Source organism: Calliopsis andreniformis, chromosome 9 (assembly GCF_051401765.1).
Source record: "Calliopsis andreniformis isolate RMS-2024a chromosome 9, iyCalAndr_principal, whole genome shotgun sequence".
NCBI lineage: Eukaryota > Metazoa > Arthropoda > Insecta > Hymenoptera > Andrenidae > Calliopsis > Calliopsis andreniformis.
The window spans coordinates 14,861,621-14,887,994 of record NC_135070.1 but is presented as its reverse complement, the minus strand read 5'-3'; the positions used below and the strand labels follow the sequence as shown (position 1 = coordinate 14,887,994).

Here is a 26,374-nt window from a genome sequence, read left to right as displayed (position 1 = left end):
AAGGTGCAGCTGGTGGACGTTTCCAAATAGCACAGTGTACAAGACCTAAATAGTCAGGAGCGAACTTTCTCCTGACTCGATTCAGAGCTCACTTGTTTGGTACCATTCAGTTTGCACCTTCAGACTTCCAGTATTATGGTTCAATATACGTACCGAAAGTGTTACAAGCACTCGATTCATCAACAAGGTACTCGAGGGTGTTAGTGACTTCAATCCCTGTTGTCGTTGCGACTTGGCTACATCTGTTCCACCAACTAGAAGCTCAAGTGGCGTAGCAATAGTACCCTTACAGCTAGAGCTACTAAACGTGTCGCTATTGTGCTTTTATAATGAGCGGCGAAAACCATATATAGGTAATTCATTTATAAAAGTACCATTGAAGATTACTGGAGTGTGCACAATGACCTCCTCGCAGATGCAACTTTGCCATTTATGCTTATTGCTAAGCAAGTTCGAAATAATGAGTTCCATGGTTATCTATGAATATTTGTTTTTGCCACACGTCAGAAATAAATGTAGTTTAAATAGCATTATTCTATTCCTCTAAATGAGAATTTTTCTACCATTGAAATAATAGTGTATGTTTTTTTACCTCATTTGAAACATGAGATATGTTGCCACTAAATTGTGACAGAATATGAAATTGCAAAGTCGAAACGACTCGTAAGGTGCAAGGAACTCTTTAGTATCATATGAAGAGTAGACGTTTACTCTACAGAACTATTACGTGTCTGCTGAGGTGTTCAACAAGTGGGGTCGGTATTATACGATCAAGCGATCGACGAGTACGTTATGAACAAGTGGATGGAATGAGATCCACAGTGGAATTGAAACGAAGTAAAATCCCTTTCCACTGAACTGGAGGAATTCGAGTAGAGAGGGACGATCGACTTACCCTATTCACTGCAGGATGGGCGAACATATGTATGCAATAGTTCACTATCCGTTACCTTGCTTGGCAAGCTCCAGGTAACCACCAATGAGTTTATTTTTTAACTTCGTAGGCAGCAGTTTAGGAACTCGTAACAGAAACAACCCTTATTTTTTTATTTTTTTATATAATATAAAAATTGAGATAGGTATGATATGATGAATTTTCTGGAGAAAAGGTGTACCTTGTTGAACAAGAACTAAAGATCTGAGAGTATTTTTTTGCCTTAAAAAGGGACAAGAATTGACAAGGGTGGTTTCTAGTATGAGCCACTCAGTTTGCAAAACTTAATTTTATAGTTCTAATTTTCTAGTCATTTCACTTTAATTTGACTGGAAAACTCACTGCTCACTAGACACAATAGATCACACGAGTAGCACTCTTCGAAGGGTTACCACTCTGGCCCAATGTCAAAACAATACTGAAGGTTCGAATTTACGCTCAACATTTAAAGGATACGTACTATCTGCCCCAAGAGAAATAATCGAGGAAAGCGAGAGGGTCGATCGATATAGGTAGATACAAAACATAATCATCCCCTCGAGCAGCCTGACTTGATTCCCAATTAAACTATAGACACTGAAAGGAAAATCGACAACGCTTATTCTCAACATTTTATTCGTTTGTGTACACTTATAGGCCCTAATTAGGCGTGAGCTATTCCAGTTTCAACTCGAATTAACAATTCAATTCTCAATAATAAACGCACCACGATCAATAATCCGTATCGTGATTCTCAAGACGTACGTTACAATGTTAATAATATATGTACATTGAATTGTTTCGCCTACCTGAGCTAGCTAATGCAACAAGCCGTGTAACGGAAATCAATCGTGCATTGTGCTTTCATTAATAATGACCACGTTCATCGTGGTCTCGTACCGTCGTGCACCTATGCGACCGCACAATCTGACAGAAATTATATCGAGGGATTGTATTACTGTATTAAACCTAAAGTTGACACTCGGAATGTCGAACTGTAAACTTTGCACACCTGGATAGCTTTCAAATAGCCTTGAACCCTTTGACATGTCGTTCATAAATTTTTCTTGGATCAGGAAATCATTCCTGAGTCACTTCTCTCACACTACAGTATCTGATAGTAGTTAGGTACGTGTGACATCCACAATTTTCAAATTTTTTGGTACTTCAATTTTTAAAGTCTCATTTCAGACTCAATATCCTAAATTGAAAAATTTGCTAATAGTATCTCCTGATTTCTCTAGTTTCTGTATTTCAATTCCTGGAATAGAACATTTTCACGTGGAGTCTCAAAAACTTTTACTATAATCGGATGCTTCTGTAATTCGTTTGACAGTGCATATTCACACTTTGTGACCGAGTCCCCCAGATGCGATAAGGTGGATAGTGAATAAGCGCGAAATCGTTTACTTGCATGGAATCGCTATCCCCAAGGTACAGATTGGATTGATGGGTTAATTTTCTACTTCACGAGCATCGGGGATTCAAAGGGTCAATCGCTTTGCGCCCATAAAGCTGCGTAATCGATATTTCGTGAGACCCGCAAGAATACTGCTGTGTTCGTTTTTCGCTAAATATAAATTATCAGAAATGGAAACGTCAATTTCTCTGTAATCTCGTGGTAAAGGTCACAGCGAGGTTTATTTAGAAATAAAATGGAGCAATTTTACTTTGAAATTATAGAAGTAGAAATTTGCTTCTCCTTTTATGCAACAAATTATATTTAATATCCTTTTTCCTTTAAATTTTACTTCCTAAAAACCCTAAGAAATTATCAGTGATTCTCACATTAAATTAAACAGTAGGTACTTCACGTGTATCTTGTGCAATTAGACAATATTTTTAACATCGATAGTTTTTCATAACGATTATTAACATATGCTTGTATAGATATGAATCACATTGTTGATTTGATCAGGAAGTACTATTTCATAACGAAAACTGTTCGTACAAACAGTAGTTTCCGAATTACTACAATAGTACCAGGAAATCATACATATTTACGATTTCATGCGTTACACGGCCTCGTCTTTAAATGCATACACACATATACAGGGTGAGCCACCTTAAGCTGCAATCACAGACTGTACTTCCGTTGTTGTCGCATATATTACACGTACATACTTCCGTTGTCCTAGATGGTGACAAAAGTTCTAGAGAAGGCGCGTTTCATTTGCAAGGGCACACAATAGGATAAGCATCTCTGTTTCAAGATTTTATGATAATGCAAATGGAACGTGCAGTTTTCTAAAGGAAAATACATTCTAGCCTCCATTTGTTACACTAGCTATAGGCTCGTCAATATCTCCACAAGATAAAGGCAAGTGCTCGTCGAAAACTAGACTTTATTTTGTGGTGTGCTCAGTTCAATGTACAGGATGATTCAAAATTAGGGATCAACTGGGAAAAGGGTGATAAAAAATGTCGCAAAAGATTAGAGTGGATTGCTAGGCGCTCAAAATTTGAATTTCTTTGAGCTCCATAAACGAAAGATAAAGCGTGATCGTTTAATAAACGAAAAATATTTCTTTCGTCGTTTCTGTCACCCTTTCAATTGACCAGTAAATCTGAATCTTCCTATAGAACTGCGAGCCTACAACAAGAAACTACTATACTCGTTTCAGTCACTAGGAATAGTATCATCACTCTCGAAGTAAGCATTTCTTCTTCTAACTGTACCCACCCCCAGCAAAGATATTTGTGATCGCATTTTCGAGTGATTCACCCTGTATATACATCACTTCCTTATACACTTAATAATATTTATAATTTACGTATGTATATGTATATTTATATTATATATATATATATATATTCCTACGTGTATAATAGTTATGCGAATACGTATATACAATTATATGTATATGTATATATATAAATATATGTATGTGGAAGTCAAAAATTAATAAAGTTAAAAAAATATAATCTTCAAAATAGAAACTATAACCGTCTTTCTCTTCAGCTACAGCGCTATTGTGTCACATATGAGTCCTTTTGTCTGTTTGTTCTCTGTTCTTTCCTCGAGAACGCATCGAACATCATTCTTTCCCTTCTTTCTTTTGTACGGAATCGTATATGTACCTACTATCTGCGATGTACATACCGTAATGTTCATTGGCCTGGAAACCAAAGAACCGTCGTGTAAAATAAAATGTTACAATTATCGGAGATTCATCGCCTCCCCTATTCACAGCGGTGCGAACTGATCGTTAAAAACACTTAATTCAATATCCTCGATTAAATATCGAAATACACATCTGTGAAATACGATACTGTGATTGAATTATATTTGAAAAATTTCTGTTGCAGAAATCATCGATTTCCTTGGAAATTTTTAGTTACTTCGATTAACTTTAATCGTTATAATTACATGAAATAATTATATGGTTAGATTAAATACAGTGCGTTTCGTTATTTTCGATTTATTCACATTCTTTTTTCTTCATTCGTATTTAATCGTGTCTCAATTGCTTAAATAGACTGTATATTTTCCTTGACGAATCTTTGCAAGGTTTTCTATGGCAAGATAATCGTAATTGAGTGATGACCCTTACGAATTGTTGTGAATTTGATTGAATTTTTGGTTTTAATAATGAAGGAAACGCACAGCGTCGATAAATTTCCAGTTTCATATTTTTAGCGACTTTTTATCGGTGCTCAATAATTCGTCGCTTAAATAACAATGAACTTTTCCATACCTCATAATGTATTGCTTCAAAAATACTGAACAATACGTCATGTAGCAAAATACAACATAACCGAGTATCAATATCGCGTTCAACTGTTTTTACAGTTGTGTAGTTTGCGACAATCGCTGTTTCAATTAAATAAACATACGTTCAAACAATATAACTCCCCTGATTCGCAACGAAATTGTTTTCACAATGATAACCTCCCTTGTTAGCGTAAGTATACAACACGATTTACGAGATAATCCAATTAATTATTTATACACGTTTGAAGTAAAGTACAGTCTTTAAATACAATCTCTATGCAAGGTGCTTCAGGAGAATTCTGAGACACCCTGTATACTCACAAATCGTTTATTTCCAATTAAATATACTCTCTAAAATTTTATTTAGCAGATCCCAATAGGAGCGAAATAATCCCAATAAAATTCATTACGAAAATGAGATACCATCAGAGGAAGCAATAATTCAGACTAAAAATATTCCTACTTAAATGGAGGAGTAAACCAATATTTACTTACTAGTATTTCACTCTTTACACTTTTAAAAATGAAATTTTTCCAGAGGAATTCCCTCAGAAATTGTTACAAAATTAAAAACGAGAATATCGAATTACTATTACGTATCTTTGATTGAAATTTTATTACACACTCGCCGATATGAGATATCGATTGAATTTTATAATTAAACGTCAGTTTAAGCAATAAACAAGCAATAACACGAAATTTCGTACACTCGCAGCGGAATAATTTCGCTGTAAAAATACAAAACAAGAGTCCTGAACTTTTGTACGGACAGACGAAAAAGGGCGATGCGCCAGGCACCAACGAATTTTCCATAAAAATATCTGACACGTGCAAAACATTTGCATACGCCTCGAAAAGTTCAGCAAACATGATTGATCGAGTCGGTAGAGCTGCCCTTCTCAACCTGACATTTGTTTCCCAAAGATCGAGTACGCAAAAACACTTGCAACCTGCTGAAATGCCAATACAGGGACGAGTCATCGGAGCATGAAATCATCCAACCGTGAACACTTCAAAAAATATAAAAGCTCTACCTAGAGGATTCACCGCGGCCTAAATGTCAGTGGAACACTCGCGATGCGGATAGTCACGTATAAAATGTAATTAAAATATCGCAATAAGAAAGGGTTTAATGAAATAATCGTATAAAAATCGTGGAACTATACTCTCGGAGATCTCAACGATTAGTCTTATTATATTTTTCTCTGATCGACACACCGCGGGACGACTGGTTCCTACGACCAGTCGACGAGGTACGCAACTTTCCTTGTTATTTACTTATCGTTAATTTTATATCCACGCACGTGGTCATGTAGTAATGAGTCCCGATAGCCGCTACTATTCTCGGAGCACGTACAAAGATATGCAGGGTAACCCTATAAAAAGTTAGTTGAACTTCCTGACATCGAGAGAGAGAAAGAGAGAGAAGGTTCCGTCTTACGTGCAAATTCGCTAAGACAGCCAGTGAATGTCTACACGCTGATAGTTGGGAGGAACGTTTTTCCCCTCGGAAAGAAGACCCCGTCGGGACGAAGTCGCCGAAGCTTCCGCCATTTTTCAGTGGAGGAGGACGTGTCCCTTGCCGCTGTGTGGTCTGACCCACTATGTGTTGTACCACTTTTTTCTTCGGATAAAGCAAAGTTACTCTCTGAATTACTGCAAGGTATAATCAAATGATCGTTCCTTGTAACAAAATTATTATCTATATAAAATGAAACTTGTTTCAGTGAAATTGGAGGGAATGGATGACCCATTTTCTGCTTAAACAAATATTGAAACAGAAGAATATTGGTAAATGTTCCCTGCGAAAATATTTGAACATCAAATGTCCAATGCTTGGAGCGATAAAATAATATTGTAGAATCTTTGCAGCGATACTTTTTTACATTTCAATGTAGAAAGTTTCAATTTTTGAATATTACGAATATTCAAATATTAAAATATTTTTTAAAAATATTAGTATTCTAAATGTCACTAGAGTTTCAACTGTGAATGTAATTAAAAATGTTTAAGAAATTAAATCTTCTCGACAAGGTCTGAAAATTTTTGGTTTTCTAAAATTTCGTAGTTTCAGAGGATCCCAACACAGTAATGGACAGACAACAAAGCGTTGACGCACACCTGAGTGATGGGGATGGAAATGCGAGCACGCGAAAGCCACGTTATCTTTTCTCTTTCTACTCGTTAGTTAGGTTTCGCGTCATGACGTGTTCGCGCAAGGAGTAGTTTTGTCAGTGAAAATGTCTATCTACTGCGCGCCAGCTTCTAGAAGCGGGCTAGCTTTGAACGTCGTCCGTCGCATAGAAACGAATTTATCGAGCCAAGGAATCGAGCCCGATTCTCGGAAAAGACTGGACTCAATAAATTGATCATCGATCACAATGAGGACCTTAGTAGGTCGCAAACGTCGCGTATCAGGATTTCTACCTCTTATAGTATCACATAAAGTTCAACTTCAAAGCAGTATCAGTTTACATTATATTATAACACAGAATTATTAACGTTACTTAGCTCGAAACGTTTGATATACTTTTCACGTCGAAATGTCAAAAATACTGTGTCGTATGAAGCGTTTGAAAAATGAATAGAGATTGGAAACGATATACAGTGATGGTCACAAATAAGTTTAACGTCGATCTCCTTTCGTCCTTGCAAAATAATTTTCCTCGTCGCGTTAGTACGAGCGATTTATCTCGGTGAATACTTCGATTCCACCTGACACTAATTGAGGGACATATTTTCTTCCTTACTAGATTATAGTACTTTCGTCACCCTCTAGCTGTTAAACTCCCTTCCCACCATCACTGCCTCCAGTTTTACCAACATTAAATTCTCCTACGCGAGTTCGAAATAATTCGCAGTGATCAATGTGTAACCGATCGCAACCAGCTGAAAAGGTAGCAATTATATTATTATACGATAAATCAATTCCTCAAGTGGAGTCTCAAGCATCGGATCAAACGAACCCATGAAATATTCAGTGTTACCAATACCTCCATGATCATCCCCTTCTTCCACGCGAGATATCTAGACTTAACTGATGTAAGTGTTGTAAAAATATGCGAGTCTTACAAGCTACGTGCTCTCAGCGACGTACGATCACGATTACTCTTTCTCCTCTGTTTCCTGACTCTCGGCGCCCAGCAAGGTCGATTTGTCTTCCTCCTGGCCCCCGACTTCCGGTTCCTCCACGTTCTGACGTAGGCGCCTGGTGGCCTTTCGCTGCACGTAGAACATGAGGACGATACTGACGCTCGCCAGAGCTGCCAACCCCGCCAGGACTACATAAATTGTAACTGGCATTTGAGTTGATCCCTAGGAACAAAGAAATATGTTTTATTGCTTAGATTTTCTTGTCAGTCAGCGGTAGGATCCAATGCGCACTATCGTATACGATAAATATCTGAAGATGAGGAGAAGAATTTGTAAATGAGATATTTGCTGAGCCTTTCTGTGTCAGAATCTCTAGGACCATTTTTGCTTCCATTTTTGCTTCCATTTTTGCTTCCATTTTTGGTTTCACTGATAGCTTGGAGCTTGGCTAGATTAAATGTGCATAATGGTTTGCGAAACAAAGGTGCATGGCGAAAGAATTTTATGAAACTAACAGACACACGATTCCTGTTTAAACGCTTCTCTGACGGCGTGTAAATTAATCCGTCAGGACGACACAAAACTCAATATCGGAAATTTCGCCCCAGTTAACTAACTTGGCATGATAATGGTTTTAAGCTTGGTGTCCATTAAATAGTCAGCCTCGTAATAAGCATACCACGGTTGCGTGGTTTACGGGAAAGTAGAATTAGGATAAATAAAAGGACACCCAAGAAGAATTTGTTATGAATTGGTAATGTTGCCAATGGGGATGTTAAATGAGAGATAAAATTTATTTTTCGTTAAACTCTGTGCCGCGATATTTTACGATTCATTCTCGTTTACATCGGTTATTAATTATTCTTATTACCTGCGGTACTGGTAATTTTCAGTTTCCATTGAAACGTTATTTAATTAATAAACATTCAAAGTATTAATAACTTTCTTTCTTTTATTCCAATTTTCACAAACATTTAAATACTCTAACGAGAAAAATTTGTGCAGAACACGTTCGTTAACCATGCGGAAAATGACCAGGGAAACATTGTCAGTCAGGATTAACGTTTCATTTTTTGCTGAACGACATGCGTAACTGCTTTATAAATATTGGATATTACAGAAACTCTTCATATTTTTCCAGCATTGACAGTTCCGATAACTACTTTTTTTTAATAATGGAAGATCAAATATTGAGAGTAATTGTAATTAAAGTGTATTCTTTTATATGAAGATTTTTTAAACGAAAGATACCAGGAGATACAAATGTTTTATCTGACCATAGGAGAAATCTTCATTTCATTAATATAATAAGTTTACCTAACTTCGACACAATTCGACTCCCTCAGATAAGATTTTCTCAGGAATTAATTACTTTCCATTGAAACTGAACACGAATCTCGCGTGTCCTGATAGAAAGTCTCCACTCGCGAGGGTCTCGGGGATAATGTGTTTGAAATTCTGATTCGAAGATCGTCTAACTCTCGTCGCGGAAGGTAATCTTCCATTTAAATAACATCCACCTTCCCTTTAAGAAGACGCATTTACCGTAGAATGTAATTTAATTTAATCCGTGAAATTGAATGCCGTTCCGCTGACAACGATTTTTCACTGTTCTCTTAGACGTGGACGCGTATTACGAACATTCGCCACATTAAAATATTCAAATTTAATGGGAGCTGAATGGCACGAAACCTAGAGCATCTAATTCAATGCGATTTCTTTCTCCCTAACTCAAACAAAAAGAAATATCACTATGAAAAATAAGAGTGACCTTAGAAACCAAAATGTCTACTCTACCTATATCTACTCACAAAGTCATCAATTTCTTTTTTATATTTTATTACACTCATTAATCTCAATCCTAAGTCCCCAATATGTAAGAATCGCGGCCCAAAAAACTTTGAAAACCCCCATTTTAAACTCACAAAATATTTGAAATTCTACCCTACATTCAAATTCAAAATTCACTGCATTCAAAAATACTCTGTTCTAATTTTCAAAATATTCGACTAACGGAAATTACGAAACCTTGAATTTTTTATTATTAACCGTCTCACGTAACTGAAACCCTTGTGCGCGTACACGTAAGAGGGTTACGTGAATACGGAGGAGCAAATAAGGGAAAAATTGAAACGATCTAAATAAAAATCGCTCGACTGCCTGCGCGTCGATAACTGACAAGAGCGGAGCCTTATATAATTTCCAAGCCACCGACAGCTGGAACAAAATATAGGGATCCATCGTTCCAGCCTTCCCAGCGACCGACGATGGACCGTTTCGTTTCGCGTCCAACTGATTTGCCTCTTTGTCTGCGTCGCTATAGGCGGAAGCTACGGACGTTATCGTTGCGTGAACAACCGAGGCTAGTGCAGTTTATGAAAGTTGCATAAGGCGGTCGTCCGTTGCACCGGTATCTCCTGCCGCGATAAGCCCGCTTAAATATGCAGCGGTTTGAAAGCACCAAAACGATAATGGCCGCTGACTCGGTGGCGCGATAACGTATAATAAAATTCGAGCTACATTGTGCCTCTTTGACGAACGCAGCTTAGACGTTGGTTAATTGGATCGTAAACAGTTCATTGAGACAGCATATACGGGGTCGTTGAATTTTAAGCGAGTCTTGTCAGACAATGTATAGAATTTCATTCTGGGGAATAGAAATGATCCTCTAATCTTAGATAAGGTTCTTGTCCAGGAAGGAAATTAGGTATATAGGGAAGTCGTTGAATTTTAGAGGAGTTCTGTAAGGGAATGTATAGAATCTGATTTTAGAGAAGAATGGCCTTCCACTTTTGAGCAAGGTTCAAGTTGATAAAGAAGATTAAGTGTGATTAGAGTCATTTTTTTAAAGAAATTATCGGATTCAGAGGTAACGCTGTGGGGAGATTAAAGTAGGGCGTCGTATACTTCAACCCCTTCAGAATAAAGTAAATTAAATTGATTTTTCTAATCATTCGCCGAAGTATGTCAAGTGTTCAATAGCAGAGGAAAATTGAGATTGATACCTTGTATTAAATTTCAATTTTAATGGAAATAATCTCTGCTTACTGCGCAACTCAGAGCCCATAAAGAGCTACGCGTAATGATAAAACTTGAAAAAAAGAACACTCGAGGAATATTGAATCTCCTTTACTTATAGTCTTCATTTTTTAATGAGGCTGCCTGGCTAACGTGAATTCCATAGCACATTAATTTCCTTACATTCCGCCGTCAAGCTTCAAATTCTTGCGTACATCCTGCTAGCATTCTTCCCCCCAAAAAAGACAAAATATTGAAGACACATGTAACACTGTCGCTAAAGTAGCACATATTCTTCCTAATTTGTCAACTAAATCAATATTCAACTATAACCCATTGCGAAAGAATATTCCAGCTACCACGATTAACAAGCTCCCAGCACCGAACCAAGCCAACTCGCACAGAAATGTGTGTCGACGTTCTGTCAACCCAACAACTGTCTCTCCATTGTTCATTGTCCGACAAAAAGGACAGAGCTCTCTGTTATTACAAACTTGCTCCAATAATTTTCATATCGTCGAAGTTCCTTCTTCCCTGTCTTTTAAAAACAACCGAGACAAGGGGCTCATTCGTATTAATCAACGCCGCGGAGAAGTTGCGCAGGCCTGGCAGAAATTAAGAGATAAAACATAACAGCGATCTTGAAGATGAATGACGAAACCAGGGAGCATGGGCGAAGCGGTCTCGGTGGAAACGACGTAATGTCTCTGTTTGCTTCGTAAGTAGAAAGATAAAAGATAAGGCCAGCCCAGCCGCTAACGTGGACGAAGAACGAGACCAACCGTTCTCTCGTCTCTCCTTTTAGATTCACGAACATGCTCTGCCTATCGATCGCCACCTAGTGCTTCGGTTTGGATGCCTTTGCTGCAATGCGATCGCTATTTATGCAAAGGACAAATTAACCCCTGGGACTCGTAAAGATCGTGCGTTAAATTTTCCAGCGGTCTCGACACCGCGCGTAGCATCACCGATGAACAGATCGCATCAAATTTTCAGAAAATTGTCCGCGTTCGATTCTTTCGTTGCTGTGTTCTGGGAGCTATTCAAAGAAGACGATGTTTCTTTGGGAAATAATGGATACCTTGCCAAGTGCTTTCAGATACTTGGAAGGCAGTCTGCTTTTCTTATGAAATGAGATAAATCTTTCAATGTCGAAATTATTTTGTATTATTCAATAGGTATTTTAGTCGCGAAGTATGCAGACCTGATTCAATGACCTCGTTTATAATTAAATCGATGCGTTGGAAAACAGTAGAAGTACAGAGACCACATTTTCAGATATTTCATTGCAACGTGTAGTTCTGTGAATTTTACATATTTAGATCCTGGAACCAGAGGATATAATTTTAGTTGTTTTGTACGTCACTTAATAGCCTTTAGCACTGGGTATATTTTCTCATTTCCCATTATGTCTCAAACGATTAAAAAAGCAGAGTTGAAGAATCATCCAAAAAACAAAATAAACACGGAAGACAATCCCTACCCCCATAACTGCCTCCAAACAATAAATATCAATTTCCTCGGAAGGGAAATAATATTCCCCGCCATTATTTCTAGAGTGACCTGATATAACGCCTTCCTTGAACACCTCGTTTAATAAAGGGCAAGTTCCCCTGCACCCTTCGATCTTCGTTACGCCCACTCGAACCCAAAAGTGCACCTACCTTCCACTGGAAGTCGGACGAGGGGTCGGTGAAAAACCACTGCTGGGGCCACGGTTTTATCGTCCCCTCTGGCGTCTTGAAGATTAACCCCTCAAGACTTAGGCCGTGTGCCAGGACGCTCGTGGTGATGTTGCCTTTCTTGTACGACGCTATGCCCGCCTTCATGTACATCTGCGGTATCGTTTCGTTCTCCCTGAGCTTCAAGGTCACCCTGGGCATCTTCGCCTTCTTCGGCGCGCTCGAGAGCGTCGCACCGACGTCTGTCGAAGTGCCTACCGATGTTTTAGGGGTCGTCGAGGGCGTCGATGGCGGCGTCGATGGCACCGTCACTGGCGCCGACGTCTGTCTGACGGTCGTCGCTGGTTCCGTGGTGGTCTGGGAGCCTTGCGTACTGCTCACGGCGGAGTCTGCGAACAAAAATGGGAAATTTATGTAAATACTGCTCCGTTATGTTTATTTGCTCGGTGCTCGGCCTGGGAAAGATGGCTGGAGCAATTACGGCGCTGCTGGTTGCGCGATTAGTACCCCTGCGCGCTCGCATTAAGCTTTCAACGTTAAATGAGCAACGGCGAGGGGGATTTAAACCGAGCATTGTTAGGGGGGAGTGTGACTAAATCCAAGGAATTATTTTTTAGTCTAAACGTTCGGCTTTGGAAGTTTATATTAGTTTCAGTGAGTAGTGTGGGTCGAGGATGAGGCTGGCGAAGTTGGTTCCTGAATGGCTGGCACTGCGAGGGTGGCAGGATTTGTTGGACCTTATTTTAATGTCGATATAAGGGAAGTTCAGGTTGAAAACTCGGATATAAATGAACTTTTGTATATAGGAAATGATTGAAGTTGGTGTGCAGTTATTGATCAGCTTTTTTTCTGTGAAAAGTGGAAAAAATATGTTCCACTTTTTTTTCTATTGACCTAAAACAATTCGTTCATGTGGAAGAGAGGTTCCAGTAATTGAAAACGTGCAACTGCACGACCCAGTAAAGGACGGCGAACGTCATGTGCCAGCAAACATTTAAGAAAGATATTATTTCCATTTTCTATATGGATCTCTCGAATCGTACTGTTTGCTTAAAAGTTTCGCGTGTCCCGCAACATGTTACATAAATCTAAAGAAAAGAGGTTAACTGTACTGCCACAGACACTATCAATTTGTCTGTCACGACTAAAGTTAAATTTCTGTAGAACTTTTATGAGGTCGATAAAACTATAGCCTGGACTTATTGACACTTTTAAAAGATTATTAAATTCTCCCCGGTTTATTGGTACAAGTTGTGGCAGGCAACTTCAAGCACAACTTTCGTAATTCGTGGCGCCAAATTTCAGTAACAATGTAACGAGTAACGACGTAAATATTCAAATTCTAGGAAAATAATTAAGAAGTAGTTTCTACCTACTTAATTTGAATTAAATCCTTATTTAATTAACAAGCTCATGCTTGTTAAGCACTGTACTACATACTGGAACTGATGAAAGTTAATTTATAGATCGTGTGGAAGCTTATTATTTGGTCAGATAATTTTGGTTAGATAATTTTTTCTTTCTGCGCCACGACTGGTACTTCATATTTTTTCAATGAGTTAAATCAACGATCTTAGAGAGATATAATATAAGTAATATCGAGAGGAGTATCGAGGATATCGATGTATATCGTTGATAACACTGAAGGGGTTCGAGCACACCTGTGAGAGAAAAATAGAGATGAAGATACGACAGCGATCGGAAAAAGAAATTGGACCAATCAATCCCCTTAAAATTAAATTTCGTTTTTTTTTATCTCGCCGAAGACACTTATCTTTACCTTAGACAGCTTTAAATTTCAATATTCCCATTGAAGGAATGACTCGCGTTTGTGAGAAACTGCTAAATTTAATAAAACGATATTAAATATAAAAAATTCTTTTAAAATTTTAAAAGATTGATTCAGATATACACATTTAGAATGAACTGTTAAATAAACAGATTTCTAGAAATAAAACTTTACAAAACTCTGAGATAGCATCGCTTTAAAAATCAAATTTTAAAGTTCTAAAGCCAATTTAGCAATTCCTTGCATTTCTCTATGTAGAAAGTACAGTAATGAAAGGATAGCAGTAATTTTGTAATTGTTTTAAAGTGTACCAGTTGAAATTTGTTCAAGATTAGAATTTTGCATTCCTCGTGAAATCAGGCAAAAAGAGCTAAGTTAATATAAATCAAAATACAATTCTCCTACAATGAAAATAGCTTTTCTTGTTTTGACAGGGTCTGTGATTTACCAGGTCAGTTCAAAAGTCTTTGCGCATACACCTCTGAACTTTATTACGCAAGTTATACGGAGAAATAAATTCAATTATGGGCCCAGTTCCTCTCTTATTTAATGCATTCCTCTGCTCGGATCCCTAATTAATTACGTGTCACTGTTTTTTAATTACTGTATCTTTAAAAAATTAAAAATAACGAGAATCATATTACAGAATTCTCATATTCAGATTCTCTCAACAAACCAACGAGTCCATCCGAATTTGTCTCTTATTTTTCCTACTACAGAATACGAAATGAAAGTTCCCCTATTAAAGCTACAAGAAAACTTCCATACCCATGAGCGTGAAATCTTCTTCCAGCGTTATTTGCTACTCTCCTAAAATATACGTAGGAATTCCTGGACTACGCATTACGAAGGAAAATTCAAGTCTACGTTGAAACTGAACACAAGAAGCAAAGGGACATAAATTTTGCAAAAGAATAGAACCTTCATCTCTGCAGGTCTCAGTGCAATAACTTAAGAAACAAGAAAATATTCTATGAGCTCAACATACAATCTTCTTAATAGCAATGGAATTTATTCTCAAAGGAATGAATATTCCAATAATATCCTTTCAAATTTCATTCATAACTACATACTCCCACTAATTGTACGATATTACTTTATTTATTCATATACTCATAAATTTAGTAAATGACTCTACTCTTCATCAACTCAACAAATGAAGTAACCCTTAAAGTCTCCAAAGATCCACAGATTCCACGCCTTTGGGAAATAAATATTTCACCATTTTGAAGATTACTAGAATTTCACCCCAATTTTATCATATTTCTCCCTCTCTGCCACACTTCGTCATAGAAGCCCATTTCAAAGACTGACAATAATACATTCCTACCTGTAGTCGTGAAATCCTCGGTCTCCAGTTCCTCAGCTCTCAACACGCCAGACACCGAAGTCGTTCTGTCTCCAGTGTCCTGTTTCCTATGGGCTTCCGTCGATGACATTACCGTCATCGTCTCCGACAGTCTGCTCTTGCTTTTGTTCACGACGACGTTCACCCCTTGACTCCTCGACGAATTCCTGGGGGTTGTGTTGTGGGCCACTCGGCCCATCGAGAGGACAGCGCTGGCGAATAAGCTCTGATCGTTCTGGTTCATCAAGAACGGCGTCGCCACGCAAGAGAGAACGATAAGGATCATCAGCGTGCCCATGGTGAACTTGATGATCCTTGGCTTCGACTTACTGGAGGCTTGTGGGAACCCAGACGAGGAGAACTGGTCCGTTTGAGGCAGGATTGTGTACTGCAGGCTGGCATCGCCCTTTCGCACCGTTTTGTACATAATTAATAAACCTGTTGGGGAAGTAAAGCGTTCTATTATTAATGCTTCTGACTTTTCCTTTAATTAAAAATGAATAAAAAAGGGAAGTGTACTCTACATGGATCTGGCAATTTAATTATGACGTGTTTGTTGAGGTTCTTTTCCCTGGTTTTTGAGGGTAAAAGGGGATTATGATTTTTTGTTTAAAAAAGTATCTAGTTATTTGAAGCTCCTAGTGTTTGCAGACAAATGCGAAAATAGTTGGGAAATTTGACTTTCTTTTAGGTTCAGAAGTAGAGTTCTCTTATAAGATGTGTTTAATATTTATGAAGTAATGAATTGATGAATACTAGGTACAGTTTGGAGTAACAAGTGGAGGTTTGATATACAAAGACGAGACAATATGTCTGCGACCTGTTGAAAGTTTACATTGTAGAAGGTACTGGTTGATATAGCATCGTCCAGTGAAGACTGTTTTCTTAAACGCGAATGAAATAAAGCTGGGTGAAATACAAGTATGTCGTCGATGCAAGAAAGGATTTCGTATTCAAGCGACAATCTGGAATGAAATTTGACGCGCGCGGAAAATGAGTTTGTTCTACAAATTGAAGTCTTTCAACGAGCCGCCGCGCGTCAGATGCAACGTTCAAAAGGCAGCCTTTCTTGAATAGAAAAAACTGGGATCCACAGTCTGGAAATATCTCTCATTTAATTCTCTTGTATCATCCCCATGGAAATTATAACAAATTGGAACATCGCGAGCTACGATCATATGTCAGCACAAAATGTGAAGTGATAAAAATGTATAAAGTTAAGTGTGATATTTCCACTCCAAATTTTTAAATATTTAAAGATTTAAATATTCAAATTTTTTATATGAACGCCAACAACAGAAAGAATTTTCTTATTACCTAATCTCTTCTTTAATAATGAAGTTATTCAGCGTTTTTTCACATTTATGAAAAATTTCTGTATGTACGAGTTCACAGTGTGTAACGCAAACTTTACGTGGCCACCACTTGGTGAATAAAGAGTGTGAAAAATGTGCAGAATAATCTCTCAAAATTACTTGAAAAACAGGAGCTTTTTTCTACTGCTCTGAATATATTATCATAAAACCCTTGTGGTTTGTATGCTAGAAGGATTTCATAAGATATTGTTTATGATCGTCGAGATAATAAAAAAATAATAATACGAAAACCACGGCCCTTCACACTTCTTTACCGAATAATCCTTTATTCTCCTGTACTCTGCTAATAACAGAGGCATTTAAAAAATTCTACAAAATTAAAAAATATTTTATACCAAGCTTCTAATGTTTTTAGGTGCTTTTCGTATAAGGAAATAGTTATCGTTTCATATTTAATCAGATATGTGTTAATTATAATAATCTTCCTACTCATTTAAGCGATTAAGCAACAACAGACAGTCACGTAATAATGTAATCGTCGTTCTGGATCATATTTGTAGATATAATATTCGCGACAAAATGAATGATACCCGAGTTCACGTTCCTATGTATCATTCTGCATAAATTAATAATCGATTACTCATCGAAATGACTTTAAATACATCGAATCGTATCGGAAACATGATGAATATTAAATTTACCAAATTAGCCCGCTAAGCTGGAACAAGCAAAATAATAAAGCATTGAAAGAATGAACGCAGAACAAAGAAAAGGACTAATTGCCAGTAAATAATTTTGACAGATCACGTTACATTCCCATAAATTATTTTTATCGAACACCAACGACCTATTTTTAAAATCCCCAAAAGGGCCATGATTCGTCCTCCAGGTAAAGAAGAGATACCAAACCTCGACATTTTCCGACGTGGAAATCGATTCCCGATTTTCCTCTGCAAACTTTAAATCACGAGCTAACGTGTCCATTTACATAGTCAACCGGTTCTCGTTTTCGCAAAGGTTAACTTCAGATCACTTCCAAAATAGTGAGATAAAAAGGGAAACGAGTTGAAGACAGAGGATCGCAATACTCTCAGAGTTTCCTGTGCAGGACTCTTATCAGGGCAATTTTCACTGTCCAAGGAGAAGAGGGACGAAGACAGTCGGTGCAAACAAATGAAACACTGGCAATGCAAACGCAGGGGATTTCTTTTGCAAACAAATGGCGATTATCTCGTAAATAATGCCTCGCGAGTCGTTCAGGAGGGAAATTTCGCCACGAAAGGTGAAGAATCATGTGTGAAAACGTATTTGGTGGTGAACAGGTACTCACGATATGTGAACGACAGAAGGAGTTGCTATTCTCCGTTTCCACTTCCGGCAGCCTGGCCTGTCGGAACGACCACGACAATCCGGGACAGACAGAACCTCGCCTCTGAAAGAAATTCTCCTGGAAAATGCGCAGATGCGCCTCTCCAGGGGGTGGTGGGCCAGCTGCGCACGCGCAGCCTGTCAGCTTCCGGAAATCCGTCAGCGTTTGAATGTCGCTGACAGGGATGCGAGAGACCAACATGGGTTCAAGGACGTTTCAGGGCTCATCGACCTTGAACTTCCTGTTACGCGTAACCCGTGGCACGTTGCTTCATGGTCGATCTTATATTTTTTTTTTTCATAGGATCTTCTGGGGTGAATCTTGAGGTATGTGGCGTTGATAGAACGAGGATTGTGGATATTTTGTGGTGGAAGATGGTTAATGCTTGATTATTGAAGAGTGCGTTGAGATAGATACAGCTGAGCAAAGAGATTGTGAAATCATTAGTTTTGAATTATTGGAGATTGGTAGTTATGATATATTAGGGGTGAAGAGTTAATGAAACTTTGAGAAATTGGAATGATTGAAAACTTATTAATGTTTGAAAGTTGAATATTGAGTCCTGTTAGAAATAGATGAGGCGTCTTGGTTTCTCTCAACGAGCATGAATTTATTATTTTATTACAAAATATAGGCTTATTATACACAATAGGAAAAATTCGTTTGCGTCCGTGTAGCATGGACCAATGGAAGACATTGTATATATATCATTAAAAAAATATCAGTATTTAAAAAAAAAATAAATTTCCATACTTATTTTCTCGACGAAGTTGATGAGCGCGCATACAACTGTATCAATATTCTAAATCGTTTTTCTCGTATTTTAATTAAATAATAAGCACAGCCTTTATTGCATGGTGGGCATGGCCGTCGAAGATGCGATGTCACTGGCATCTCCAGCCCTCCACAACTGAGTTATCGTTTTCGTTTGGGTGTGGAAGTTTATGCCCTAAAGTGCATTAGATATTTGAAAGCCACGTTACAGAGCACTCAATTTATTTTACAATTCTACTTACATATTTTCCGTAGAAATGGTTATCCCCCAAGAAGGATCCCTTGTTCCCCGTGAAACTGAACATCGGTAATGGCACTGGAATAGGAACATTTATACCAACTTGACCCGCCTCGATTCTGTGTGCAAAGGCTCTTGCTGTTGCACCGTTTGTCGTGAACACTGCAGTTCCATTTCCATAAGGATTCTTGTTAACAATATCAATAGCCTCATCCAAAGTGTTGGTAAAGACACAAGAAAGAACAGGACCGAATATTTCTTCAGTATAACACTGCATCGAAGGCTAAAACATGAAACACAATCTTCTTTCAATTCTCGAACTCTAACAAGAAACAGAAGAGATAAAAAAAACTGTAAGCTTGAATATTAACATGTTCAGTGGATAAATTAATACCTTCACATGTGTCAGCACAGTGGGTCCAACAAAGTTTCCTTTCTCGAAACCTTGAACAACCAGTCCCCTGCCATCGAGAGCCAACGTGGCACCCTCTTTCACTCCCGACTCCACCAAACTGCATATCCTCTGTTTGGACTGAGGCGATATAACTGGTCCGAGATCGGTGCCAGGTATGTGGCCAGCATTGACCTTCAACCTCTTCGCGGCCTCCACCAGTTCTGGCACCCAGTCCTTCGATTTCCCAACGAATATGGCTACCGACAGTGCCATACATCTTTGACCAGCTGCACCAAACGCGGCTCCCATGATCTGTGAGATCGTTTTGTTTTTGTTCGCGTCTGGTAACACCACGCAATGATTTTTCGCGCCCATGTTACACTGCACGCGTTTCCCATGGGCGCTGCTCTGTTTGTAAATGTACTTCCCCTGCAAACATTGAAATGAATCTTAGAAACTGGAATTGTCTTAGAGATACTGGGACTTTTATTTATATTACAATTCAAACTTCTATTAGATGAGGTCCCTACTATGTTCATCGGGTCTTTTTTAATGCACCCATGGTTTCTACTTTATCATTTTCATAATTTTTGGAAGAAAAAAGGAATAAAGGAATTATTCTGGATATTTACAGCTCCAATTTTTCCTATTAAACTAAAAACTCATTGAAGACTGTAATCTCAATAGCTTGCTAATAAAAAATACTGTTTCACCTAAAACTTTAAAGTCTCAAGACTAATGAAATAACTTTCAGCCTACACACTGACCAGAAAATGTTACCTACCACATACCACTCTCCCAATTAAACAAAACATACATAAATAGACGTCTTCACTCTAACTACTTGCATCGAGTGCACATATCTGCATGCAAAGTGACCGTACAATACTCTCGATAATAGGACGCACCGCTTGATCGGAACCAACGAAAGAAACCGCCTTGATATCGGGATGCTCGCAGATAAAATCGACCGCGGTGTGCTGGCCATGAATCACGTTCAACAATCCTGGCGGTGCACCAGCCTTGGCGAACAGATCAGCGAGGATCATCGAAGCGCCTGGTACACGCTCTGATGGTTTCAGAATAGCGCTGTTCCCACACGCGACTGATACTGGAAACGACCAAAGGGGTATCATCGCAGGGAAATTGAATGGACAGATGGAGGCAGTTACTCCAAGAGGGACTCTGTACGAGACAATATCCATGTCCGTGGCGATGTTAGGCATGCTTTCCCCCATCTGAAGAGTTGGGATCGCGGTACAGGCGTCGACCACCTCTGTAATGAAAACCATTGTTGTCTTTAGTAGAGGGTAAATAGAAATAGTTGGTCATAATTATAAGTATTGAATGTATTTTCTGAGGTAGGTGTAAGAGAGAGGGAGTTGAGATATTTTGAAGTTTTTGAGCAGTGGGCTAAGCAGTAGTTTTATGGGCTATTGGATTAGGAAGATGTGGGGTAGGGGATGAGTAAAATTTTAGGAGTGATACTTACGAAGTCCTCGAAGAACATCCCCCTCGGCGTCAGCCATCGTTTTTCCATTTTCGCGGACTAAGTTTTCGGCGATCTCTTTCTGGAAAAAATTGATAGCATGTGTCGAGACCAGTATTTGTAAAGGTATAATTATAAGGATTTTTCTATAGCAAATTCGTGGATTTTTGTACCGAGTGCTCGCGGATTAGTGCTTGATATCTGAGCATCAACGTCTGTCGAGTCAGCACACTGGTGTTTTTCCAATTTTCGTACGCCTTCTTCGCGCTCTGCACAGCATTCTCCATCTCGTCTTTCGTACATTTTGGAGTGCGACACAATAGCTCGTTCGTTGCTGGATCATGGACATCTGTGAATTCTGTGCCCTTCGATTCTGAAACATATTGAAGAGAGAACGAACTTTTGTACTACTTTACCTATTTTTGGGGAAGTAGTAATAAATAAAAAAGATACTATTTCTAAAAAAATTCTTTTTAGTAAAATTCTTCTTAGATATGGAAGAATATTCAACATGTTTATTTGTTCAAATTGATTTTGTGACAAATAATAGAGTTGTTCCTTTGAACTTTTGAACACTGAACTCTTCTGTGTGATTCATCCTATTTATCTCACTGTTAAATATTCCTCATTAAGGCGATTCTTGGTATTAAATTCGCTTAAAAATATAGCGTCTTTTCTATTCAGTTTAAATGGGCTCTCAAGTGGTAGGTGCTCACGAGCCACAGACTTGGATTAAAATACCTGCAGAAGTGTACTTTAAATATTCATAACGGGCTGTATCAAACGAAAAATAGGCTACAGAGGATTTCAAAAAGCGAGTATTTGTTGAGTATTTGTTCGATCGGGGCTGAACATTATCGGACAAATTTTTTATGTAACTAATCAATTCATTCACTCTTTTTCTGTATTAAAATTCTCATTACTAAGTTGTCGAATAGTTCAAATGTTTCTCGTATGAATTAAAATAAAAATTTTTATTATTCAACTGTTCAGGGAATATATATTTCCTAATATTTTTAAGGTATCTTTTATACAAAAAAAATAATTACCTACGAATTGGCCATCAATGTACATCTTAACCGTTGATACGCTACTGCTGTAAGTCCTTGCGGCAAATCGCGCCTAGAATTTCATTAAATTAGTGGTTGGTAGATCTAATGAAGCAAGATCAATGAATCTTATTCAGGAATAAAAATGATTTAAACAGATTCTAACCGCGGAATCTTTGTATTGCAACTACACTACTGTCAGTAAGCGATTCAACTCTTCGCGGTGAATTTTACTTTGTAATACAGTCAAATCGATGACCCCAGTCCACTTATCATACCATTTACAATCGAAATTATTTGGAATTCCAATGCAAATTATCTGCAAGGATAAATGGGTTAGGTACAATAGCACCCAGCTCGAGCTTTACAATTTACATGTAATGGAAACAATATTATCAATTAGTCCAATCATAATATAAAAGATGCATTGATCGATACAGTCACTCGTGAAATTCTCTCATCCTATAAATCAGAAAGTTCCTATAACACATCCCCTAGTTCTGCACTTACGATAAGTAGCATAATTCGATATTCGAAGATATCGAATCGATGGAACAACGATCTTTGCTTGTTTCAAGGAACTGAAGTGGCATGGGAATAACAAGTTCATTCGATTGCCCCGGTTTTCAGGCTGCCAAGACCGAGATAAGAAGCCTCCCATTGAGCACAATTGTTTGTTCCACGCGCGTTAAATGCCTTTTTGACACGACATTCTGATTGGTGAATCGATTCAGCCGGGGTATAGCGTTACGTAAAGTATGCAAGCTCTATTGCACGAGATTGGTAATGACATTCCCCCTAACGCTGTCCCAGTAATTTGGTATTTACCAAGAGCAGTTGGAACGGAGATGCACGTATATTTTCTGCATATAAAACAACATTGAGTGTAGTATTTTTTTATTTACTTATGGTAGTGAAAAAATTGTTTGAATAGCTTGATAATTGATGTAGGACATATTAATTAGTATGATTCTAATTCTGAGTCTAATCACTTCCATGTTATTTTACTACAGTAATCTGGACGAAGAGAACCGTTATCAATCAAATTATAGTATTACATCCCGTTGTTGCGTTTAAACGAATAAACTACTTAATTGGTACTAAAGTGAGAATGGAAACATTAGAAGATCGTATAAACTGCATAATTCATGCCCCTCGACTTAAACGATTGGTAGTTTGTACATATACCTACATACGTATTTAATAGCTCACATTTTTAATAGCTCATCAGAATTTGTCAATATTTCTGTTATTACTAAAATATACTCCACAATTCTACTTGTTATTCTACTTTCTATTTTCCTCGAGACATAAATACACAAAAAAGACTCTTTTCTCCATTTTTGCAAATCATTTGATCTTACTGAATGCATTCACCAAATCCTGACACTGAGTCTCAAACATATCAGCCATGGGATTATTTCAAAATAATTGACGTTTAATCGACTTGAAAGCTACGCCAACAAGTCCCTAACAACATCGAATCGCGTGCACGACAATAGATACATAATATACATCATCTTAATTTATCAACCACTGCTATAACACTGATAGCTCAAGCCACAGATAAGAAAGTAAAGAAAAGATAATATCAACTACTATATGACACTAATTTTTCGAAAATTCAAACGTGTATTAGTCTACTGTCGCAACAACATAAGCCTGAAATCTCTCAGCCTGCATTTAACACATTCCCTCGCTAATATATTCTAAACCGATCATGAAACCAACCGGAAACATTGTGAGTCAGTAACGTACCTCGCACTTGGCGATTCTTACGAGGAGCGCCATGCTGTCGCACACGTTGGCAGCTGTCTGTGATGGGACTGCTCGATTCCACTGAAAAAATGGCCTTCCTTACGGCAAACGCGCAAGCCAATATCTTTATCGAGGTTAATCGCGTCTGTTTACAACGCTCCGATAGCTCGATGTTTTCGAGAATGTATATGTGCGCAAATTTTTCACCCGATGATGCCCGAAGTGTCGACGATGACGGCCGAACAGAATCAAGTTTCATTATTGATTCGAAGCTCGTTTTACCACTCGACTGATAAGACAAGGACCAGTGTGCTGTGTCCATTTTTGTATGATTTAAATCTGTAAAGAGATATGAAGAATTTTCATTCATTTTTGTGTCACATTTGATGATAGTGGTTATGGTTTTTTTGGCTATTTTATATGATGATGGACAACATAATCGATAAAGTTAGAACTGTGTGTATCAACAGCTGGAAAAGGGAATGATATGTCGGGTCGGAGATCAAAGATGCCGCCACTTGGTAGTGATTGTGACGAACAAGCGTTATCAGGCCTAATTCAAATTAAATTTTGTGGTGTTTCGCGCCAATTTTAGGTCAGACGTTATCGAGAGTCGAAACCCCTACAATTTTTTTAGAAAGAACTTTTTTAATAAGTCCTTCACTTTTTGTTAATTTTAAAACACTAGTTACTACGTATTCATTAAACACATTCTATTTTTAAAATATTGATACCATTTTAGATCCAGTACATTACTAATAAAAATAAAAATAAAGTAGCTGTCAAATTTAATTAACGAAAATACCTCAGATATACTATTTTATATTAAGCCCTCATTTTAAAGTTCATACTCATAAACTCTCGACTATAAAAATTACAAAATTCGTCCGAACGATTACGACCAGGCATTTTGACCCGACCAGTACAGGCAAGAAGTGTCAGGTCGGGAAAAAGATATGTAACGTAAGAGAAAGCAAGAATGTTAGTAATCGCTACCGGCGCAGAGGCACGCGTAACACGATTACACGGAAGTTGATTGGCAAACAATCGTTAGAACCGACCAGTAGGCACTGGCTCGGTATTAAAGCCTCGTACGTTCGATCGTTTTATACGAAAGGACTATCGATATACGAGTGTCATTATGTATGGCGAAGAAAGTGAAACGCAATGGAAATCCGGCCTAAAAAGGTGAACAAAACGCGTGCTCCATTACACATTAGCGGCGGAGGTGTTAGGGTGCTGTTAGAAAATTATATCGGTCACGATATCAGAAAGTCGAGAGGAGGAAAAGTGACGGAAAATTTCAGCGTCCAATTAAAAAGAATTTAGTGAAGATCGTTAGGATTGACTTTCACTTTTGCTAATGACTGGCATCAAAGTCTTGTCATAGACACTTGTTACAATCACCCCTTTTCCTACTTTTTAGCGCTGCTGTTCTTTTCATTTATTTTTCATTTATCATCCCTGGATTTGATATATCCCTCGATCGCCTGTTTCCAGAAACTTCCATCACCATCCACCGAAATTTCTCGTACGCATGTAACCTTGCTTCGTCGCTTTAATCAATCTTCAAATAGACCCACTTATACAACGTGGAACACGTGACGCACCCTAGGGACGTGCGTATACTTTCCAAAAAAGCGACACAAAGGGGACATAAGTCACAATGAGAAAGAATCCACTCCCTCGTTCGGAGAAAAGGAAGTGTCTCATTCGGCTCTTCTTTCACGCGGGATTCGTTTGATATTAATTAAGGTCGGCTCATAGAAGTGAAACGTCGAAAGTGGCTGGAGCCTCGTCCTGTCACTGGGTGTCGGAATAAAAGTGAAAAGGAAATGATATACGCTTCTTGTAAACAGGACTCGTCGTATTAAGCCGCGTGTGACATAACGGTGACATGAATGTCTTCGGCACTAATCGCTCCAAGTAAAATGAGACACGGACTTGAGGCCATTAAGCTCCTTTCAACGTGCATCGTCGTTCACGTGTTTGCGACTGCCCCCTCCATTGTCCCAGGAAAATCGTTTCTACCAGTGGAAACGGGTTTTCGCGGTATTTTTCGCTGTTTCCTACAATGGATGACAAGTAAATGCAATAAATTTGAGCCTGGTACAGGTTGATTCACAATTAGAGATCAATCGAATGGTTAGTGGAAGGGATGATGAAGTATTTCTGTTCTTCTTTTGTGCTGAACGTTATGTTAATGCAAATACAACTTTTTTCTCATATCTAAATTTTTTTAGAGATTCAGTGAACTTAGAAATATTTCTTTCGTAATACTCTACTGAAACTTATTCGATTGGTCTGTAATTTTGTATCAGCCTGTATAAATGGAAATGAAACTTCACCTTCCACTTAAGAATTGTAATTGAAGTTAATAATTCTCCGTCAATAGTCTTGAAATTATATTTGATAGTGAAAAAAATGTG

The 26,374-nt window shown here is 38.1% G+C and overlaps 2 protein-coding genes and 1 long non-coding RNA gene across 9 annotated transcripts; all 3 read right to left on the bottom strand.

Annotated features, from left to right (window-relative positions):
- Nucleotides 1–6,942: 6,942 nt before the first annotated feature.
- Nucleotides 6,943–18,275, bottom strand: LOC143183556 (uncharacterized). 4 transcript variants are annotated; one of them, XR_013002615.1, is made up of 5 exons: nucleotides 18,205–18,275; nucleotides 15,541–15,996; nucleotides 12,404–12,810; nucleotides 7,595–7,943; nucleotides 6,943–7,517 (listed from the first exon to the last, which is right to left on the bottom strand). XR_013002615.1 is itself a non-coding variant. In XM_076385120.1 (5 exons), the coding sequence occupies exons 2-4, from the start codon at nucleotides 15,983–15,985 to the stop codon at nucleotides 7,734–7,736; spliced, it is 1,062 nt and encodes a 353-aa protein (XP_076241235.1). In that variant the 5' UTR covers nucleotides 15,986–15,996; nucleotides 18,205–18,275; the 3' UTR covers nucleotides 6,943–7,517; nucleotides 7,701–7,733. The 4 variants fall into 4 exon arrangements, 2 of the variants coding, with proteins under 2 accessions (XP_076241235.1, XP_076241234.1); XR_013002616.1 differs by having other exon boundaries at nucleotides 7,622–7,943; XM_076385120.1 differs by having other exon boundaries at nucleotides 7,701–7,943.
- A 559-nt stretch (nucleotides 18,276–18,834) lies between these two features.
- Nucleotides 18,835–24,114, bottom strand: LOC143183622 (putative methylmalonate-semialdehyde/malonate-semialdehyde dehydrogenase [acylating], mitochondrial). Of its 4 annotated transcripts, none has more exons than XM_076385263.1 (8): nucleotides 23,946–24,114; nucleotides 22,188–22,260; nucleotides 21,312–21,511; nucleotides 21,142–21,220; nucleotides 20,558–20,925; nucleotides 19,650–20,078; nucleotides 19,260–19,538; nucleotides 18,835–19,192 (listed from the first exon to the last, which is right to left on the bottom strand). In XM_076385263.1, the coding sequence occupies exons 1-8, from the start codon at nucleotides 23,976–23,978 to the stop codon at nucleotides 19,091–19,093; spliced, it is 1,563 nt and encodes a 520-aa protein (XP_076241378.1). In that variant the 5' UTR covers nucleotides 23,979–24,114; the 3' UTR covers nucleotides 18,835–19,090. The 4 variants fall into 4 exon arrangements, with proteins under 4 accessions (XP_076241378.1, XP_076241379.1, XP_076241380.1 ...); XM_076385264.1 differs by lacking the exon at nucleotides 23,946–24,114 and adding an exon at nucleotides 22,354–22,456; XM_076385265.1 differs by lacking the exon at nucleotides 22,188–22,260 and having other exon boundaries at nucleotides 21,142–21,216; nucleotides 23,946–24,059.
- On the bottom strand, nucleotides 22,363–22,849 carry LOC143183624 (uncharacterized). Its single transcript, XR_013002624.1, has 2 exons — nucleotides 22,698–22,849; nucleotides 22,363–22,506 (listed from the first exon to the last, which is right to left on the bottom strand). It is a non-coding gene; the product is annotated as an uncharacterized LOC143183624 (long non-coding RNA).
- Nucleotides 24,115–26,374: the final 2,260 nt, after the last annotated feature.

Excerpts from the sequence above, each read along its gene's own strand:
- LOC143183622 (XM_076385263.1), bottom strand. The coding sequence starts at position 23,978 with ATGGCGCTCCTCGTAAGAATCGCCAAGTGCGAG. Across the intron at positions 22,261-23,945 it reads TAAGAATCGCCAAGTGCGAG|GCGCGATTTGCCGCAAGGAC; the intron begins GTACGTTACTGA and ends ATGAAATTCTAG. Across the intron at positions 19,193-19,259 it reads ACCATTTCTACGGAAAATAT|GGCATAAACTTCCACACCCA; the intron begins GTAAGTAGAATT and ends AATGCACTTTAG.
- LOC143183556 (XM_076385119.1), bottom strand. The coding sequence starts at position 15,985 with ATGTACAAAACGGTGCGAAAGGGCGATGCCAGCCTGCAGTACACAATC. Across the intron at positions 12,811-15,540 it reads CGAGGATTTCACGACTACAG|ACTCCGCCGTGAGCAGTACG; the intron begins GTAGGAATGTAT and ends TTTTGTTCGCAG. Across the intron at positions 7,944-12,403 it reads CGTCCGACTTCCAGTGGAAG|GGATCAACTCAAATGCCAGT; the intron begins GTAGGTGCACTT and ends CTTTGTTCCTAG.